Source organism: Castanea sativa, chromosome 1, assembly GCF_040712315.1.
Source record: "Castanea sativa cultivar Marrone di Chiusa Pesio chromosome 1, ASM4071231v1".
In the NCBI taxonomy this organism is placed as follows: Eukaryota; Viridiplantae; Streptophyta; class Magnoliopsida; order Fagales; family Fagaceae; genus Castanea; species Castanea sativa.
Genome location: NC_134013.1, coordinates 55,458,702 through 55,480,575, shown reverse-complemented (window position 1 = coordinate 55,480,575; position 21,874 = coordinate 55,458,702). Strand labels below are relative to the sequence as shown.

At 35.8% G+C, this 21,874-nt stretch overlaps 4 protein-coding genes across 4 annotated transcripts; 2 read left to right on the top strand and 2 right to left on the bottom strand.

The window, feature by feature from the left end:
- Positions 1 to 5,467: 5,467 nt before the first annotated feature.
- LOC142631437 (uncharacterized) lies at positions 5,468 to 6,416 on the bottom strand. The gene has a single exon (XM_075805614.1). It carries the CDS (start codon positions 6,086 to 6,088, stop codon positions 5,699 to 5,701), a length of 390 nt encoding a protein of 129 aa, XP_075661729.1. The 5' UTR covers positions 6,089 to 6,416; the 3' UTR covers positions 5,468 to 5,698.
- A 3,176-nt stretch (positions 6,417 to 9,592) lies between these two features.
- Positions 9,593 to 9,985, top strand: LOC142630108 (uncharacterized). Its single transcript, XM_075804152.1, has one exon. The coding sequence runs from the start codon at positions 9,593 to 9,595 to the stop codon at positions 9,983 to 9,985; it is 393 nt and encodes a 130-aa protein (XP_075660267.1).
- Positions 9,986 to 10,638: 653 nt separating this feature from the next.
- On the top strand, positions 10,639 to 11,061 carry LOC142630092 (uncharacterized). The gene has a single exon (XM_075804150.1). It carries the CDS (start codon positions 10,639 to 10,641, stop codon positions 11,059 to 11,061), a length of 423 nt encoding a protein of 140 aa, XP_075660265.1.
- A 2,039-nt stretch (positions 11,062 to 13,100) lies between these two features.
- On the bottom strand, positions 13,101 to 21,323 carry LOC142621607 (diacylglycerol O-acyltransferase 1). Its single transcript, XM_075794905.1, has 16 exons — positions 20,590 to 21,323; positions 20,193 to 20,273; positions 19,981 to 20,054; positions 19,753 to 19,828; positions 19,512 to 19,579; positions 19,135 to 19,258; positions 18,609 to 18,707; positions 17,727 to 17,828; positions 17,486 to 17,622; positions 16,826 to 16,907; positions 16,689 to 16,709; positions 16,322 to 16,384; positions 15,258 to 15,305; positions 13,913 to 13,975; positions 13,635 to 13,688; positions 13,101 to 13,508 (listed from the first exon to the last, which is right to left on the bottom strand). Exons 1-16 carry the CDS (start codon positions 21,031 to 21,033, stop codon positions 13,404 to 13,406), a joined length of 1,641 nt encoding a protein of 546 aa, XP_075651020.1. The 5' UTR covers positions 21,034 to 21,323; the 3' UTR covers positions 13,101 to 13,403.
- Between the last annotated feature and the right edge of the window lie 551 nt (positions 21,324 to 21,874).

The following is a 21,874-nucleotide window of genomic DNA, read 5'->3' as shown; positions in this document are numbered from 1 at the left end:
AATGTTGAAGCGTCTTTTTTGTTGGTGTAGATTTTGTTTTTACTTTTAACCATTTGCTGGTTTAGAATTTGTTTTTCCTTTTAACCATTGCTAGTTGGTGGCTTTTGTCAGATTAATTTTGATCTCCAGTTAACCACCGATTCTTGGAGGCTGGTGCACTGCTGCTACACAGATAATGTTTCACTAATTTAGTGTCAATTTACCATGATATTTTTTGTTCAACTTTTACTGTATTTTATTTATGTATAGCTTGTTAGAGCACTCGCACCAGTAAGTGCAATATAGAAAAAGTGTATTGTAAGTGTACAATTTGTACTCGGTCCAATCACTAGATGGACTCAGGCCAAAAGAGCCTTATACAATGAAATTTATAGAGTATGTGCTTGAAACCTAGGTTTATGCATACTGGACAAATGGTAAACTGGCTAGATTGCCTCTATCTACGCAATCGATGGATGAATATAACCAAAAAACTCTCCTCAGACGTAAGCCGATGACCACTGGTATTACTTTTCTTTCTTTAAGCAAGAGATTACAAATGAAGTTCTTTCTCCGTCCCCCCTTTTTTCTCTTCCTCCCTCGTCCTCTTATATCCATCTTCTTCTTCCCTTCCTCATCTACGTGTAGCACAGATCTTCCAAATAGATACTTGTCACATCCATTACATTCTTGAAGTCTTCAAACAATAGCTGGAAGGCTGAATATTACTGTTCAGAGGTCATTTCTCCATTAATGCGGCCAGGGAGGTAGGTGCAAGATCTTTAATGCGGTGGTAGCAATTTTTCCCTTAATCAGCCTCGTATATTCTTCTTTCTTATAAGGCTGTAACCATATGGTACATATCTTTACCCACCAAACCTTCTAGAATTCTCTCACCAAACACCATGACGTGTCATACAATTTTTACTGGATTCCGCCGAGGAGATGCCCTCCTCGGACAACACCACCAACTTTTCCAGCAAAAGCTAGCTTGTGGCCCCCAAAGGCTCTTTTCGGACAAGCTTACACCACCAAATTAGGCCTAAGGCCCAAATGCATATTTTGACCATTTTACCCCCATATGTATAATTTTACATATTTTTACTGAAAATCTATCAACATTAGTCTCTCTATATAACTGTGCATTTTCATTTTTGCTACAGTAATCATATATATTTACACGGTTACTGTAGATTTCGATTTGTTTTTTTCTCTCATCTCTCATTCGATTCTCTCTTCCTCTACTCTCTTTCTCCTTTTATCTTCTCTTGAATCCAACAGCAAATCTATACAAATTGTCAAACTTATTCTAAATCTAAGGCCAAAATGGCCATAAACCATTGTTTGGCAAAATATTCAACAATTTACCACTATTTGCGAAATACTTAGCAATCTACAACCTTTTTGAAACTTGAGTTTGCCATGTAACTTGAGTTCCAGAAACTTGAGTTCTTTGAAAAAATAACCTTCAAATTTGTCATACCATTTTTTATGGAACTTGAGTTCCATAAAAATTTTTCCATAAAACTCGAGTTTCACGGCAAAATCGAGTTTTAAAAAAGTGGTAGATCCCTAATTATTTCCCAAATATTGGTAGATCCATACATATTTTGTCAAATAGAGGTACTTGGCCATTTTGGCCCAAAATCTAGATCCCAAATATATCAAAAACTCTCCTAAAAAAAATAATAATAATAATCAAACCAAAATTGAGATAATATATATATATATATATATATATATATATATATATTTTTTTAAATGATGTATAATAGAGAATCAAATGTTGGTGTTTTTACAAAGTGGTTGTGTAAAAAAAAAAAAATGGTAGGTTGTTATGCTAAAATAGACGGAAACTTTTAGGCAAACTGATGCAAATGCTCTTAAAACTTTTTTTTTTCAAGTATAAATATACTTCAACTCACTTTTAACAATAATCAATCCATAAAAGGAAGCCAAATAAGCTAATGCCAAATCGATTTTTACACTCCGTATCATTTTCTGTAAAATATTTTCAGGTGTTTGGTATGACAAGTAAAACTTTTGAAGCAAACTATCAAAACCAATGGCTTAGTTTCGAAGTCACCGGTGCTAGAAGTCCAGTGACCTATTATTGAACTGCTAGAATCGGCAGTCAAAGTTATGGCTTCAACAACCAGACTGCCGATTATTATCGTTGAAGTGATATCTCCGGTGACTGGACTGCCAACACCGGTCAACAAAATGACGTCTTTGGTTATCGGACCTCCCTCACTGGTTGTGGTGTGATGTCTCTGGGCATTAGACCACTAACAACGGTCATCGGCATCTTTGACCCATTAGACTGTCGGCACCAATTGCCGATGAGGCGTCTCCTGCCATTGGACTGCAGGCTCTAGTTGTAGGAGAAGAGTCTTCGGCCATTGGACTGTAGACACCGGTCGCCGGAGCAGTGTCCTCGACCATCAAATTGGTGACCTAGTGACCAGATGGGGAGAAGTAGTCACTGTGTGTTTTTGAAAAATGTTTTAATAAAACTTAAAAGGTAAAATATTTTATAACTTTTTATAGAGGGTTTTACTGTCAAAGAAAAATATTTTACAAGTTTGACTATATTTTACCTGCAAACAAACACTTAAAAATGAGAAAACATTTTCTAGAAAATTTTTTACTTTTAAACAAAAGGAGCGTTAATAACACATACTTACCATTCATTTTTCACGACTAACTAAGATAGGAATTTGTGATTAAAATAATATCATTTTTACTTAGTTCCATCACTTATCTCATCTTCTCATTTTTATTAGGTTGCCAATCACAAAATGCTAATTGTTGTGTATAGTTTAAGAACTGTAATAAATATGATAATTATTTTCTATCTTAGTCTTGCCCCTAAAACATTAATAAAGACCAAAAAATAGACGGGTTAAATTCCCTTGGGAGTTTTTTTTTTTTTTTTTTTTTTTTAAACCTTCAATTTTCAATGTAGTGACCCATCTCCCGAACATGAATGCACTCATTGGATTTTTTTCAACTCATGTAGTCTTTCTTTTTTATCATTCAAGTGCACTTGCAGCCTTGAATCCTTAACAATGCAACCACTCTCCTTCATTTGGCTCAACTTACTAGGAGCATTCTCACACAATTCGCGTTCATGTGTAGAGTTGACTTATGAGGATTCAACTATATAAATCAACACAAACACATCACATTTATTAATGTGTTAGGACCTTAACATGACATATCTATTAAACAAATTGATACAGTACGACTCACATAACTCATTTAATAAACAAGTTATGTTAGAGTTTACACGACTTAATTAATATATATGTCATGTACTTAAATTAGCACGTTTATCGAACACAAATAACTTGTTAGCATTTCTAGTATTCCATAGAACGTATAAGTATACTGTTGGGAATATTACGCAAAGTAATAATGGAAGAACAAGGTTAACATAAAAGACAAACTGAAAATAGATAACTTGGAGGCACTATATCGTTTTCCTTAGACAATATTTGCCCCCCACATTATTGTTGCTAAATGATTATTGCAACTTTGTCCCCAAAATACAACCAAGATGTTGGGTTCTACAAATAGCAATTTTGAAGAATGACCACAAGATTTCTTGTGATCTACAAATAAGCGTCTATTTATACTCATATGGTTATATTTCATCAAAAGACACATATGGAGAGTTAAAATGTTTCATAAAACCGTTCACAAGACTTGAAACCTCTTTAATCTTTTTGAACAGTCATAAAAAAATTCTGCAGAAAATCTTGTTTCAAGATTTCGATCGGTTAAAAATTACTTTCGATCGATCAATCGAGTGCTATTTTCGATTATTTTCGATCAGTCAAACAGTGATCAAGACATCTAGAAACTCAAGGATTATTTTCTTATCATTTTCGATCGATTAAGCCAAAGCTTCGACCGATCAAAAATGCTGTATTTCGAATTTTCAATTAGAAAATTCCAAAACTTGAATTTTCACTTTATGAAACAATATTCTCCAAGCTCAAACATCATTATTACAACCTATCCATGTATATACCTATATATACAACATATACAACTATACTCCAAACAAAGTCACCAACAAATAAAATTACAACCATAAGTTTTGAAGGGTGAATTGCTAAAATTGATCTTTAGTTAAACGAGTCAGACGAGTTCAAATGGGTTTCAGTATGTCAAACTTTAATTGACCTATTTATTAAACAAGTTAATTCGTCAACCCAAATTTGACGTGAACTTGTTAAGCAAAAACCCTAAACTGCTAACTTATTGTTGCGCGCCAAATATTGTCAGCCCTCCCTAATAGTGCATATCAAAATTTAAATAGTCTTTTCCCAAATCCAGCAAGCTAGCTATTTGAATTTTGTATTTGCCTTCTTTTCTGCTTCTTCATCATTTTCTTCTATTTTTTTGGGCAACTAATAAGGTGGTGCATAAAAAGAAGTAACAAGAATGATCCAGGAAGAGGATCAAAGATAAAAGCATTGTCTGGAGTAGACATGAAACTCTTTGGATTATATATTAGATGAAAATCATTGGATACTAGCCTAGGAAGTTCGTAGTAATATTGGTAACAATGATAATGACAATAACGACAATGATGGTAGTAATACTACACAAATTAATTGTAGTCACTAATCAAATTAGAGTCAAAACAATTGAATTAAACACACCTTATTAGAGATGAGACTAAATTGCACTGTTACTCTGTCAAAAGAACTGACAAAGGTTAGATATATACAACAAATACAAGATATTGGGCGAAGATTTCAGAAAAATATATAGCCAGAAATTACAAAAGGAAGATTTTATACATGGAATTATAGTCTCAATCCATGTTTCATGGAACAAATTCTATGTTGCCCTTTGTACTGTAAAAGCAAATTCATTAAAGTGAAAAAGAGGGAGATCTTCACCTTGCAGAGCAAAAAGAACAGAACAAGCACTTGGTTAACAAGGCATATTAGAACTCCCCCCCTGAATATATTCTAAAGTTAAAAAGCTCAGCACAGGAGGAGACATCTTTACTGAAAATAGATGCCCTCTCCAAAAGCCCCTGGATGAATTAATGTCTCACAAAAGATTAAAAAACTAATGCCTCTCCACTCCATCTCCAACAAACAGAAACACACCTAATACAACAGCAGAGATATGCCCCAGAAAGGAAAACACAAAGAGCGTTGGTAATTAGTAAAACTAAACAAATCTCTCTTGCCCACTTCTACTATGTTATCTAAGGAATTCAGGAGGCTATGGTCTGCCCCAACTTTGCTCCACAGCTCCGGTGACACCACTTTTGTTATACAACACCTACGTTAACAATTGTAACAAAAAATTGTGTCTATTTCTCTTCTAAATCCACCAAATCTTAGTTTAGGAAGCCTCAGCAATGAGTCTACTACACAACACAAATATCAACATACTTCCACATACCTTATTCCCCCACTACTATTACCATCTATAAGAAACCCAACAAAAACAAACATAAACTCAATTGGAAAAGGCTTCCATTTCTAACAGGTACCCCAAATATACAAAAGCATAAACCAAATTATTCACCAACAAAGCACATCCCAACATTTCCAATCCTCATAAAATCCTATACCTCCAGAACTAAATAGTAAATACCATATTGAAAGAAAGACACTTAATCAAAACATTATTACATAAAATGGAATCAAACTAAATGCCCAGAAGAAACTCAGAACTTTACTTACTACCAGCCATGAACGGCCCTGGTGCACGTGTTTTTAAGCCACCTGAAGGTCTTTCTGAAAGACCCTTTGACTTTGCCTTCAACAGTATAGACTTTATAGCTAGCAACCCTTTTCTTCCTCTGCAATTCAGGATCATTGAAACTCCAGCTCTTTGAAATAGCCCCATTTGTAGACTTGCCCTTCTTGAACTTGGACTCGTTTTGGTTCTGTGTTTCAGCTGGGTGTGCTGAGGTTGCATAGGAAGCACTGTAGCACCTGAAATCCTGCATATTGTTGCTGTGGCTGCTGTTGACGTTAATCCCAGATGAAGTAGTGGGTCCCACCCCAGAATATCTCTCAATCTGCTGCATCCTTCCATCACCATAGGATTTGGATCTGAAATCATCCATACTTGGTACTTTTTTTTGGGTGTGTTTCAGACTTTCTCACTGATGAATGATGATGATGATGATGATGCAGCAGCAGCAGCAGCAGCAAGCAACAGCTCTATTCTTTTCTCTCTCTTATCTTTTTACAGAACTCCTTGAAATCTGAAGAGTTCTGTGATTGTGATTGTGATTGTGCTTGTGATTTTGAGGAGCTTCCAGCGTTTCTGTTTAGATTCTTTTTAAAATTTTGTGTGACTCGGTGAGGCGCTGACTAGAGTGGTGTCAGCGTCGGTGATGTGGTTGTTGATGATGAAAGAAGGAGGAGGTTTTTTTGGGTGTGGAACTGTTGGATGATACTACCTTGTCCTTCACGTGGATACAACCAATGAAATTTAACCACGTAATTATGCACGTGAGAAGCACGTGATCTGGTTGGGTTTTGATTCGTTGTTTTGCTTTTTTGCAGTTCAGGTTTTATGCTTTCGTCTCGCGTGCGTGTGTGCTTTTTTCCAAGTGGGAAAAGGCCAAAAAGTCTCACTGGATTCGTTGCGGATTATCACCGCATTGAAAATTTTGGGATTCCCCCAAAATGGAAACCATTTAATTATCTCTGTCCATCCTAGTAACTTCATTAAAAATTAGGTCCCCGTTAGGTAGGTCCCCATTAGAGGGTGGCGCACGATAATACTGGACCTGTTGAGATTATGACATATATTTATTTTTAGACACTTATCATTATTTGACCGGATCCAATGTACTGAACTCAAATCTCCCTCTTAAAATAATAATAATAATTCTCTCTTTACTAAAGCTATGTGCTAAGCTAGGAAAAAAAAGTGATATTTAAGGTAAATCCAAATTAAAATAAGTAATAGCTTGCCACTTAGGTTTTATTGTTAAAACGTTATCACGCTCTGTTTATTTTGAAGTAGAATATTTTCAGAATTATTTTTCTTATTCTCAAGTGTTTGTTTGCAGGTAAAATATAATTAAACTTGTAAAATATTTTCCGTTAACCGTAAAATCCTTTATAAAAAACTGTAAAATGGTTTACCTTTAAAATTTTAGTAAAACATTTTTCAAAAACACAAAGTGGCTGCCTTTCCCCCATTTAGTCACACGGTCACCAGTTTGGTGGCCGGAGATGTTGCTCTGGCGACCGGTGCCCACAGTCCGGTGGTCGGAGACTCTACAGTAGTCCGATGGTTGGAGACTCTATAGCAATCCAGTGGCTGGAAACTCCACTCTAGGGACTGATGCCATTTGTCTAGTGTCTGGTGACTTCGCTTCAAAGATTGGTGTCTACGGTCCTATGGCCTGTGACTCCACTCAGGTGATTTGTGTTGGTGGTTCGATGGCCAGAGGCACTGCACACAACAATCGGTGGCCAGAGACGTCGCTCTGCAACCAATATTGAATGTCTGGTAATAGAAGATATCATTTTGTTGACTGATGTTGGTGGCCCGATCACTAGAGATACCGCTCCAAAGGGGATCATCGGAAGTCTGGTCATTGGAGCCACCACTTTGACTACAGGTCCTAGTGATCTAGCCATCGAACCTCTGGCACTAGTGGCTTCAATGCTAAGCCATCGGTTTTGGCGGTCTATTTGAAAATTTTTATTTGTTATACCAAGCACTTGAAAATATTTTACTTCAAAACAAATAGAGCTTAAAGTCAATATTTTTCACAATTTTTTTCACAATTGTTAAGGCTATAGATTGTCCATATAAGAACCAATAAAAATTTACTAATTCAACATTAATGAAAAATATTGTCTCTAGTATTATTTATATATACATCCTTCTGTTACAGACTTTTATAGTAAGTAGATTTTCTAGTTATGTGAGATTGACACATCCTACGTGGAAGATATATGTTCATTGGTATAAAAGTCTTGTTAACATCATATTTTATATTAAATTTCAGAGTTTTTAATTTCGTCAATTTGAAATTCTAAAATTATAAGAGCGTTTCAATTTGAAACCTTTATCTATCTTCATTATTCTTGATAGTATAGTAAAGAAAAATGACAAAATTTAATTCATAAGACCTAAGTATAGTATAAACTCTAATGCATTTTTATATAACTTTCCTTAATTTTTGTAAATCTATTGTTAGTGTGGGAGGGGTAAGATCCGAATTCAAAATATAGCCCGTGGGCCAAGTCCAAGAAAGCATAAGAGTCCGTACTTACATTGGATCTGAACCAACACGTAAATGAGAACCTGAGAATAAGGGACGAAGAAGTGACCGCCTGAAGATCAGGCTAAGGAGCAAACTCTCCTCGAGAAGCGTAAGGCAGGCCACTTGCACCAGAAAACAGAATATTGAAGAAGATGGGAGAGACGTGCAAGTAAAGAAGAAGGGAAGTATTTAGACAAAGTAAGCATTACCTCCGCATTCAATGCGCTGCACTAATTTAGCTGGTCGCATTAATGGAGGAATGCCCTTTGAACAGTGCCTTCACATCTTGTAGCACATTCTACTACTTCCAGCAAATCCTTGATGGGACAAGCATCTAAAGGAAGACCAATGACTGTACAATTGGAGAGCTAAGATGCAATTCAGCTGACTATATAAAGGAAGGAAACCCCACCAAAATAGGGGACGAAAAAACAGAAAAGAAATACTGGCATTGCATAGCACTATCCTGTGATTAAGACTTGAATGTTATATGAACAACTACTTTTCGGCCAAACCCAAGGAGGTGTTAATCCCAAAAACCTATTCTTCTTTCATGAGTCATCTAACTTTTTCCCATCCATCTAAAGATTAAATCATACAAGTACATTAAAGTTGACATCGGAAGTCTATCCTTTAACAAATTAATTGTATTGGGTCGTCTAACCTAAATCCACAATTCTAAATGGGCTTAGCCTGTTAGACCCACCTACAATTGGTGCAGTCTTTGGGAAAGGTCATCTTTAATCTATCTTTGTGGTTTATTCCTTGGTGGTAAAAATGGAAAATTCCAAGGGAGATAGAGAAGAATCTATGGGCTCTTAGCGAGAGAAGAAGGGACTGAGAGGTGGACTGGTCTCCTAATATCAAGGTTGAACCTATCCATTCGGACCACATCAGTTGAAGCCACTCAAGTCCAAGAAATCATGTATCACATGAACAAGAGACGCAAAACCTTAGGTTGGAGATTGATCACCTACATAGACGACTTCAACATAGAGTACATGTCAGGGAGGATAGAACACCTCTATCGAGCCAAAGCTTTAATTCAGAAGAAGAGCAAAGTTATAGGCAAAGATCTAGAACTTCCCCAAGCGAATCTTTTACAACGTCCTCTCATAAAGGAGGTGGAGAAAGACATCGTAGAAGAAGAAACAGAAATATACCCTCTGAAAATATGGGAAATGATGCTATGAGTAGGGGCCTTGTGCCAAATTTCTAGGTCACCCTTTATGCACTGCATTAAGAGGGTCAAGCTCCCCCAACGTTTTACCCAACCAACATTCACTATTTATAATGGAATGACCGACCTGGTGGAGCATGAGTCATTTTAATCAAAAGATGGCCATTCACTCTAGAAACAAGGCTCTCATGTGTAAGGTTTTTCCTTCAAGCCTTGGGCCTATTGCCATGAGGTGGTTCAATGGATTGGAGGAGGGCTCGATAAGGTCCCATAAGGAGCTAAGTAGGGCGTTCAGGGCCAGATTCGTGACTTGTAGCAGGATCCCTAGGCCTCTTGACTCTCTACTGTCCATGGAAATTAGGGAAAGGGAGACCTTAAAACCCTATTTCGATAGGTATTGGGAGCTTTTCAATGAGATTGATGGGGATTTTGAGGACATGGCTGTTAGAACCTTCAAAGTAGGGCTTCCCATGAATTCTGACCTGAGGAAATCCCTCACCATGAAGCTTGCTCAAAATATGCATCAGCTGATGGATCGCATAGACAAATAAAAGAGGGTTAAGGATGATTAAGTTCAGGGCAAAGGGAAGGCCAAGGTTTTCGCACTCGAATGGAGGGATCCTCGGCCAAATAGATTTGGCCCTAATTGACCAAGGAGGGACTTTTTAATCAACCTCCCCAAGGTAACATCCCGGTGGTTAGCTCGGTGTTCAAGGAACCCATACATCGAGTTCTAGAAAAATAAATAATGAGCCCTACTTCAAATGGCCCAATAAGATAGGGGGACTCCACCAAGTGGAATCAAAGCCTGTATACTAGTATCATCAAGATCGAGGCCAAACGATCGAGGACTACAGAACCTTGTGTGATTATTTAGAATAGTTAGTTAAAGTAAGGAACAGTTTATGCACCAATCCCCTAAGTAAAGGGACCAAATAGGAAAGGGATACTAGAGGGAAGTGGCACCACGCCCATCATTGGGAACCATCCATGTCATTTTGCCACATCGGATAAAGAAGCAGGGCCTTTGTCCAGGGTAATGTCTATCTCACCACAATTTGAGATTGGAGAAAAGGATAAAGGGTCCAAGAGGATTAGGACAAAGTAAGAGCCAATCCTGGGCTTCTCGGATGTTGATAAGGTAGGGACCTTCCAACCCCATGATGATGCTCTAGTGGTTACCCTCCGAATTGAAGCGTTTGACATGAAATATGTATTGGTGGATCAAAGAAGCGGGGCTGAGATCATATACCTGGACTTGTATAAAGGGTTAAAGCTGAAGCCCAAGGACCTCAGTAAGTATGACACTCACTTATTAGGGTTTGATGGGAGAATTGTGATCCCCAAGGGAATGATTAAGTTATCGATGCGGACAAGCAATGAAGTTGTCGAGATAGATTTCATTGTGATTGATGCTTATTCGCCCTACACCGCAATTTTGGCGAGGCCATGGCTTCTTGCTATGAAGACAGTCTCTTCCACCTTGCATATAAAGGTGAAGTACCCAAGTAAAGGGCGCATGGGGGAGCTGGTGGGGTGCCAGACAATGGCCAGGCAATGTATGGTTGCTGCAATTAGGCACCAATGTGTGGGCTTAGCTTGTTCAGCCCACCTACAGTTTGATTAGATCATGTCTTTATAATTTCCATGTTTGTTAAAAAAATCAATATAATTTTTTTTTTAGTTGTGTTACAAATTCTGTAATCAACTAAACCATGTTTTAAATAGAATTTCCAAAGAAAATGAGTTGGCCAATGTATGATTAAAAGAATGTATTTTTCACTTTTTTATTATATAACAAGTTTTGCAATGAATAAACTACCAAGATTTGCAATGAAATAAACATGTAATAATTAAGTCTAATGTCTAGTTGTATTGGACCATCCAGATAAATTATTTTTTCATAAAAAATATTTAAAAAGAATTTTTTTTTTTTTTTTTGATTGTTAAAGTTGGTTAAAAGTGTAGAAAGCTTTCTTGGTCTAGACCTTTGCATATAAGGGTACAAGTACACAAATTTAAATTTAACCTTTTCTTGGCTGTTCGTCGTATTAAACAGGTTGATAGTAAGTCAAAATTTCCGGCTCCTTCCCGTGCATCTTGTCTCAGCTTTGAAAAAGGCAGGCAACTTCACAGTTCACACCGACGAAAAATGGAGAACTTGTCGTACTGATAAATGTAGAAAAACCATTTCCAACTTAATTAAATGAATGAAACCCAATTTTATTCTCACTCTATGTTGACATAGATGGGATTGAGATAGGTGCCTGACACAATAACTGTGAAGAGTTGAAACTCTACCGTAATGTCAGGCTAGTTTGTGTAGCCCTGTAATGTCTCAGCCCGCTTTTCTTACTCTTGTACCTTTCTTTATTATAATAAAATGAGTAAATTACGTATTTGGTCCTTATTCTATACACCATATTTTAATTTGATCTCAATCTTTCAATTGTGTCAATTTAGTCTCTAACCTTTTAGTACTGTGTCAATTTAGTCCCTATAGTTATCTTTTGAATGAAAATTAATGACGTGTCTAATGGCCAAATTAAAAAATTAGTTTATGTTGATATGACAATAAACTAAAATTTTATTTTAGCCGTTTGTCATGTAAGCAATTTTCATCTAATATATAATGGCAATGACTAAATTGACATAACATTAAAAAGTTAGGGACCAAATTGACACAATTAAAAAGTTAAGGATCAAATTGAAATATGGTGTAAAAGTTAAGTACTAAATATGTAGTTTAACCTAATAAAATTTTACATTTTTAATAAAAAAAGAGTTGAAATTGAAAATTGAAAAAAAGAAAAAAATAAAATAATAAAAATGAAAAAAAAAGAAAAAGTTAAAATGGTAAAAATGTTTGTAACGAGGGAGTAATTGCCGCAGGGTACGGCACAGTTGCACAGTTGCACCCAATCCTAGTCCACATAATTGCCACATAATTGCCGCAGGGTTTTCACTTTTCACTCGAATTGTGGGGGTGAAACTGTTGCGCAAGTATAGGATTTTCTGGTGTGAAAAAGAAAGAAAAGTAGAACATTCCAAAAAAAAAAAAAAAAAAAGAAGATTCTACTCAGCTACGAGATCCGAGATTGCAAACCTTGTAACCGGAGGGAGAAAATAATATCTTATTCCTTGATTTATGGAAACCTCAAATCCAGGTCAAAATAGTCTAGTCCTAGTGTCCCTCAAGTTCTAGTGGGTTTGAAAGAGTAGTTTGGATTAGGTTGTTTGAATGTTTTTGATATATGTGTGTGAAAATGTGCGTAATATTATTTAAAATATGTTGAAATGTGTTAAAACTATACTGCCAAACAGGATAGTAGGATTAGTTTCTACAAACTTTTTATAGTACAAATGCATAAAAGAGGCTTGTAATTTGTAATTCAATAAAGAAAACCAGAATTCCCTTTTCCTATTTGTTGTGATTATCGTATTATAAAAATAAAAAAAAATAAAAAAAAAAACTTTCATGAATGTCAAGTGGGAAGAAATGTTTAAATCACTCCCACTCACGAGCAGTTCAGCCCATCCGTTATACTTCTAATAGCAATATGATATATTCATAGATTTCATCTTCAACTTAGAATTTCTATTCTTCAAGTATTCAATTATGCTTTTCTATAAATTAAAGATCCACAGAGAAATCTCAGACCAATATTTTGAACTCAAATCATTTACAATTTTCCATTTAATAGTTAACCAACAAAATAAGCCAGTACAGCGTCCGTAGCATTAGTCATTGTTAGTACACTGTTCTTCAAAATTGCTCCAAAAAACCAATTTGAATTTACAAAGAATCCTCCCTCTCAAGAGGAAAATGTATATGGCTCAAGAATCAGTATATCATGCCAGATGCAAGATGAGGTTACCCTACAGTGAACAATGTTAAGCACCATATCTACAGCCAGTTTACTTCCAGAGTAATCTCATCCACAAAAGGACAACGTGGGGGTCAATAGTTTATTCATGCTTCCCTTTTCTGTTCATCAAGTCATGGTAGTAAAGAAGCACACACATAGGTTGACCAAGAATACAGAAAATGAACCAGAAGATCATATTTCCCACCTGCCATAAAAGGAAAACGACCAAAAAAGGAAATAAATAAATCAGATGAATGGCATAGGAAGTTGGGTGCTGAGAAATTAAATGGGCTAAGATAAGGTTGAACAAAATTCTTCTAAACTGGCTTACCATTGAGTTTCTGAACTTATTCTGCAGGTAGCTAGTTATCAGAACCAAGGGAACCTATTCAACAAAGCAAAGAACACAGGAATAATTTTGATTAACCTCATGTCAAGCAGCAGGTTGTGCAGTAATAGAACATGCCTAATTCTATGAACAGTGTCAGTATTCTTCTCTCTGTTTTTGTTTATAGTTGTCTCTATGTGGATATAACTTCTAACATAAAGGTTAATGATCCTAATAATGGAGATAGAAAAGTGAAACATTAAAAGTCATAATATTATTACCTGAAACATAATTCCGAAAAATGCCCAAAACTTGAATATGTGACATGGAACAGCAATACATAGCTGCAGACAGATCAAACAAAATAAAATTCCATCATAAGTAAATCGACATGCTTGAAGCACTACAACTACTAAACAAGGAAATCAACACAGATTTGGGTTGATATGTATAACTAAATAAGCATATCTGGAATTCCATCGCAAAAACTATGAACTGCAAATACGTTACTTATTGACAAGTTTATCTGACCATGAATACAAAGGGCACAAGCATGTTGATGGGTTAAACCTATGGGTAAATCACTTCAAGTGACTTCTCACAGTGGTGATTACAATGGCAGATTACCACGAGGAAAGTTCTAGCTCAAAAAATTAAGTTACTATCTTTAAATATATATATATAAGTCTGAACATGCAGATGGGTTAAAACTACAGGTAAAATCACATACAAATGACTTTACAGCAGTGATTCCGATGGCTGAGCATCAAAAGGAATGTTTTAACTCAAAAAAGTTTGGCTACTATCTTTCAGAAGGTTAGTGGAATATTGTTCTACCCTTTTCACAGTACAGGATTGTTAGATTGCCTATGCAGTTTCTCTTAATTTTGTCTCCTTTCCCTCCATATATATTAGAGTAATTAAAACTGTCACACTCATTGCCATTTAAAAAAAAAACATTTATATCTTCTTCCCTTCTCAAAACATGCACATAACAACCAAAAACCTGACAAACAAAACAAGAAAAATAGGATGAATTTATTGTTTCTGATGTCAGCAACCTTTTCCATTTACCAAAGAGAAAGACCAAAAATAACATTAGTATAAATACTAAAAAAGGACATGTCAATTCAAGAAGTAACGGAGAGTATGATTTCGGATAGAATAAAATAGAGAAAAAGAATATACACGGCCGATCCTAACTAATCTTTTGAAAATCCATAGCTAAACCCAAAAAATCTGGGACTAAGGGTTTACTGTTGTTGTATAGTTTCTGATTATAGATGTCCCGGGGTCAAAAGCTCTAGGTTTGGCTCCTAAGATCCAACTATGATTTTTTCCCCATGAATAAAAAACCTAGGAAAAAAAAGCAGTAAAGGTGAAATATTTGAGCGTTGTGCCTTTTATGTGAGAGGAAAAAAACTATCATGACCATAAAATAAAAATTAAATACAGGAGCAAAACCATTATTATCTATTTCATACACCAACTGCAAACTACTATGATGTAAGATATCAAATAACATATTCCTATTCCCATGTCCTTTACCACAAAGTGCTGAAAGACAGATGCTACCTGGGATCAGGGGAGAAGAAAGAAAGAGAGGGATGGGGGGAAACAACATACCTCATGGAATACCGCAGAAACAAGGAAGGCAATTACAACAGCAACTCCCTGAATCAGAAACAAATAATTAAATCAAGAAAAATTTCAAGACTATGAAGTATCAACAGGTGGGACAAAAGAGCATTCAGGTTACTAAAGTTTTTGTCATAATCACAACAATTACTCTCTCTATCCCATATTGTTGGTCCTGATTAGGAAAACCAACATTTTAAGGAAACATAATAATTAAAAATATATAAAGTTTCAAAACTATTCTCTTTATTTTAAACTCTAATGAAATAGAATATTAACTTTTTCAATAAAGTAAATGATACGTTAGGAAAGTTGTCAATATTTTGTTCATTGACTTTTCAAAGAGAACCAATTTTCTGGACACCCTAAAATAATATAGATGACCAAAAATATAATATAGAGGAGTATTACCAATGAAGCAAAATATCACAGAGTCACTACCTTTATTGAAGCAGATAAGAACAGAGGTTACTTACATACATTCCTTTTAAGTTTGAAAGCATTCATATAATTACATGATATCTTAATTTGATTTAGGTACCGGAAAATTTTAGAGGGATGTTAATGTTAAGAAAACAAAGATCAACATACATAATAGAATATATTAATGGAAAAAGGAAGTTTGCCCATTTTTGGTGTTGTGGAAATGAGAAAGAATAGAAAAGGGAGTGGGTGGAGTTTTCCACCTGGGCCCACCAAAAGCCATGCTCCCAAATTGGGTGAAAAATGTGGAGAGAAATAGTTCTTGAATGAAATTTAATATTTTGCCACTTATCTATTGTAATAAGGGTATAATAGTAAATATATTCAACCAACTTTTCTATCCTTTCACCTTCCATCCTCTCTACCAAATATACAGAGATACTATCATATATTTTTCCCTTATGAGGGACTTGTAAATCAAACAATAAATATCCCAGAAGAAAAAAACAATGAAAAAATTACAGAGATATCATACATAGATAAATAACATTGTAAAAAGAGACATTCTTTCATCCCAAGATATGTTCATCAAGCACCAAACACAATCTAAGGTGAGATCGGTCAATTACCTTTGGTATCCCATTTCGCAAGCATGGAAAATAGATATGGCGAATCATCCATTTATGAACAGGCTGAAATATAAACAAATCAATCTTTACTACACTTGCTTTCAGCTAAAAAACATTACAGCACTACTTCTTTTTTTCCTATCTTTTTTTTCAACTAAAGTGCACTAGTACATTAGGAAATCAGTATTCATAACATTAGGCAAAAAATATGAAATAACAGATACAAAACCACAAAAACACTCGCTTTTTTGCTAAAAGTTCCTGCAGTGAACATACTAAACTTATTGTTCAAACATTTTCACATCATCCAAATGCTACATAAGTAACTAGTACACATAAAAGCTGAAACATAAGAAAAGAAACTTACCATATTCCACATTCTCCAATACTGATGACACCCACAGAGATCCATGCAAGAAACACAAATAGTTTACAGGTTCTCTTCAATATAGCCTTGTGGAAAAACACAACCAAGGAACACAAATTTCAAGTTACAAAAGATACCTCTTCAACCGTTTTTGCATTCCACCAATCTTTGTAAAACTCGCGATCACCAAATCGAAGAAGTTCAGCCAGTATATTTAACCTAAAATTGCAGGCTTCCACTAAGGATAAGGTAATCTCAAAAGTAATATGATTCTCAATAATCAAAAGCTTATATAGTGTATAAATGTCATTTTGATTTTAAAATAAGGCACCCCTCTGTGAGTACTGCGTGTGTGTGTGTGTGTGTGTGTGTGTGTGAGAGAGAGAGAGAGAGAGATGATAGTTTTGCAGCTTAAAAATAAACATTTTGTACAAAGCATATATATAAAATGTCAATATGACATCTCCATCTAGTTTAGAAGAGTATATCAAATCAACCTGTCTACTTTCATTTATCTCTTGTTCTTTTTTTAGGGGGAGTACTGGTTTTACACAAGGTGAACACCACTCAAATCCATCAATTACAGAACTCCAATTTACACTATAATACACCCACAAGCATAACAATATTGTTATGACCAATTTTTCCACAGAAATTGGCCCTGAAGTTTGATAAAAATTTACACAATTACTTCTATCTAAATGTTTATGATATTACTGAACCAAACTTTTAGGAAAAGATATTCACTAAAAAAAAATTGAAATATGGCTTTATGAAATAAAGAAGAGTAGACACACCAGAGGTGAAATAAGCAGTAGAACATGCAAAGCCACACGTATAAATTTGGAACTGAAAGCTTCAGAATCCTCTCTATGGCATATAAAAGGTCCCCTTTCAAGGGATGTTGTGAATTCTTGACAATAGGATTAATATACTGCAGGATTACCAACAAAATCATGTCAGAATATCTCTAGCAATTTTTCTAAAGAAAAAGAAAGAGCAAGAAATTCTAGTTTCAAATAATGAAGAGATGCTTACTTGTTCTATTATGAATCCCATAACTCCTGTAAATATTATTAACTTGACAAGTTGACGAGCCACCCAACCCTTCCGAATGCATGCAGTACGAGGGTAGCTTGGCTATAATGACAAACATCAACACAAAGGTCAAAAGGAAGCTATTACTCAGTCAGGATAACTGCAGACATTCAGCAAGCACATAAATTATACTATGGGCAAAATTTTTCTCCAAACTGGGTTGGAGGAATCTCCTTCAACCCATTGCATGGTAGTTCATAACACCATTCATGTGTATTAAATCCCATGAGGACAAAGTTTAACTACAAAATTAGTTGTAGTCTTAAAGTTACAAACTTATTTAATATCTTTTTATTGAAGGTGAATTTTGACAAATCCACCGTTGGATTACATTTTCTTTTTATATCCTCCATGCTTGTAAAATTTTAAGAAAACTAAAGATCAATGGCTATATCATCAATAAATTTTTTAAATTTCACGATTTTATAATTTAAAATTATGCACAAAATATAAGCTTATAGATCATATAGTAAATAATATCCGCTTGACACAAAATTTAACATATGTATTAAGAGCGTAAAGAACGTGTAATTTAACGATTAGATTTTCAAAATATATTTTAATATTTATTTTATTGAGTGAGTTTGTAGCCTTAAGCTACAACCAAATTTGTAGCTAAACTTTGTCCATCACATGATTCGTTAAAACATTCAAAACAAATTACAAGACTATTAAGTAGGTTATGTGACTATAAATACATGTGAATAGTCTTTTTAAGTTTCCACATTGTGGGTTGAAGGCACGTTCCTCCAAAATGCTCTCACTGGCAGAGCAATGCCTGGTACTGATATAATTGCAATAAAAATCTTGAAGTGCAACTACCTGGTAACATAAGGTTGGGGCAACCATGAAGTAAGCCAAACACTTGAAGTCAACACAGTAAGAACAATCCATATTCAGAGTACTGGCCAGGACATCCCCCTAACATCATGAATACATTCAAAAAATCATTCACCACCCATCAGAAGGATTTCTGCAGGATATTAAACATCTATCACAGAAGAAAGGAAGAGAGAGAAAGAGAAGTACCAACTTTTTTTTTTATATACTAATGAAGAGCACATATAATGTGCTTTGATAGATTTGTGATGGTGAATTGATAAGGGAACCAAGGTTTACTATGAGATACTTGCACAGCTTCCGCCCTATTATTCTCAATTACCACCTTAACACCTAGATATAATTAGCATTGCCTTTACATAAAAATAAACTTTTACAAGAGAACCAACAGAACTTTGTGTAGGTATAAACATTAACACACTTTTTGCCTTCCTTAATATATTGTTTATGCAAGAGACTTTTTTTGAGTAATAATTATATACAAACTTTTCAAGAAAATGTCCTGTACCTTTTCAATTGATTTGGCAAGTGCTCTCATATCATAGCTTGTATGTGCATAAGACACTAATTTTAACCAAACAATGCTGGCAAAGAGCATCAACGTGACACCAGATAAAACAGCAGAATCGTACCTGCACAGTTTAAAGTCATAACTGAATTGAGAAACTTCCACAGTATCCTTGTCAATGGAATATTGGCATGACCAAGGACACGTAGGGAAAAAGTCCAGGATCCACTTATTAAATTACCAATGTAATTCTTTGGCATTGTTCACAGACAAAATGATCATACTTCCCAAATGAATTAATAGTCACAACAACACCAGAAATTTGGATGATGTGCAAGACGAGATGAAGAGTTAAATGGGCAAGAAAAAGAACTCACCTTAGAATAACAAAAACTGGATACAAAACTGAAGCTGTGGTGATGATTATATGAAGCAAAACAACAACCTGTAATATTAAAGTAGAAGTTAACTTTTGAGGAGTCCAGCGTCTCAAATCTCAAACTCAATATGTAAAGAAAACCCAAGTACCCAAATGGCATGAAAAATTCTGTGGCTACAATTAATTTTCATTGTAAAGAAAAACTGTTGATCTGCAATAATTAAACTTGAATAACTTACAGGTTCAGAGATATACTTCTGCTGTACTAACTTTTCCACAATAAAAGAGGCAGCTGGGAATATTGGCAGTGTAAGACTGCAATAAAAGAAATATAAACAATATACAATAAATTCTGGGACAGATGCTAATTGGAGTAAATAAAACAAGAGGCAAATTCTGCAGTGAATAATACATTCTAAGAGTAAATAAAGCATTAAGGATCAAGTACAAAGATACGGAACCATTACCAACACATAAAAAGGGGCCAGTCACTCAATGATCTTGAACTAAACCAAAAACCTGTCTTAATTAACCAACCATACTGCAACAATAGTAAAAAAAATAAAAATAAAATATTAGTGAAATTATAATTTAAAACTAAAAAATCTAACCCCATTTCCAAAATGACAAGTCTTAGCTTTTTCAAAATTTTTTTTTATTAAAAAAAAGGGTCCCAAACCTTCATAAGATTCTCAATGATAAGTCTGCTATTTACAGCAACAAGCACCACTATACAGAGATTGAAGAGACCTGCATGACTCTGCATAAAATTTAAACCAAAAAAAATTTAGGATCATATTGAATAAAATTATATATAACAGAATGTAATTAAATCCTAATAATGTAAATTTAAATCAATCTAAAATGTAGCTAGTGACTATAACTCCAGGAAGAAAATCAACCAATCACAAAAACAGCAACTTGATTTGCAAATTCATCATTCAACCACTACAATTCTCACCAAATTCAACTCTGGAATTCAAAAAACCCGAGCAATTTTCAAAATTTATAGAAGTCTAATCTCTGATCAGAAATTTATATGCGAAGAAGAAGCCGGCTAAATAAGCTGGTTGTACCTGTTTGAAGATAGCGTCGGAGCTAAGCGGACTCTCCTTGTTTTTCCGGTGTGCCGGAGCCGATGGCCGATACGCGAGTTTCAACGCAGCAAAATCGGTTCCGTGATCGTCACCGTTACCAATCTTATTATCACCACCACCGCCGCCGCTGCCATTTCCAATACTAGTCGGCTTCGCCGACTCTGTTACGGCGGTACTCCGATTCCTATCATCGTCGCAGCTCTTCCCGTCGTCTCCGACGGCCGAATTATCGGACGATTCCGGTGAGCTCGTTTTGGATGTTGAATCCGACTCTTCCCTGACAACCGTGGCGCTAGGCCTCCTTCGAACATCCGAGCCGACCTGAGGGGTCGTCGTGGTCGTGGTCGTAGTCGTAGTCGTGGTCGTGGTCATCGCTGCAGTCGCTGTTGTGCCGGTGCTTTCCGGCGTATCGGAAATCGCCATTGTACAAAACCGCGTCGTGTCAGTATCGTTTCAGAGATAAGGGAGGCAAATCTCACACAAGGTAATATTTAATAAAGTCTATACACGCAAAGAGAGAGAGAGAACTAGAATTTAGAAAGCAAAAGAGAAAAGAGTGAGAGAGAGAGAATGATAAAAATTAATTATCATTGACTGCATATAAATAGTACTAGCGAAGAACAGAAGATATGATGATGGGTTGGGGGGGCACGAAATTTCGAGAAGTGTGAATGAATGCGTGGGAAAGCGTAGCGGTTTTTGTGAAAAAGAAAAAAAAAATGATGATGACGATGATGATGGAAGGAAAGAGCGGTGGGGTAGAGTTGTGCGGGTAGCGAGACCGAGGAGGAGAAAATCAGCTGCTTTTGCTTAATTGGATGATGGATGGATGAGTCAATGACTCATGTCATGCCATGGGCTATGAAGCACGGGTGCGGTGTTTGGGCCGCCGCACCCGCGTCGGACGCGGCCGGACGCGGCGACGCGCAGGCGACGCCGCTGCCTGCGCATCCGTGCCGCGTCCGGCAATAAAAAATCATTTTTTTCGGCGCGATTCGCGCCGATACGGCGCCGATTCGGGCCAACGCGCGCCGATTCGGCCTGAATCGGTCCGTATCGGGCGATTTCGGCCGATACGGCCGAAATTCCAAAAAAAAAAGAAAAGAAACAGGTGCGAAATGCACCGTTTTACTTAGCCCAAAAAAAAAAAAAAAAGCCAAACGGCTGCGTTTTGTAAAAAAAATTTTGAAACCCTTAAGCTCTCTTCATTTTTTTGAAACCCTCACAGATCACTCGTCCCAGCACCAGCAGCCAAACCTCTCTT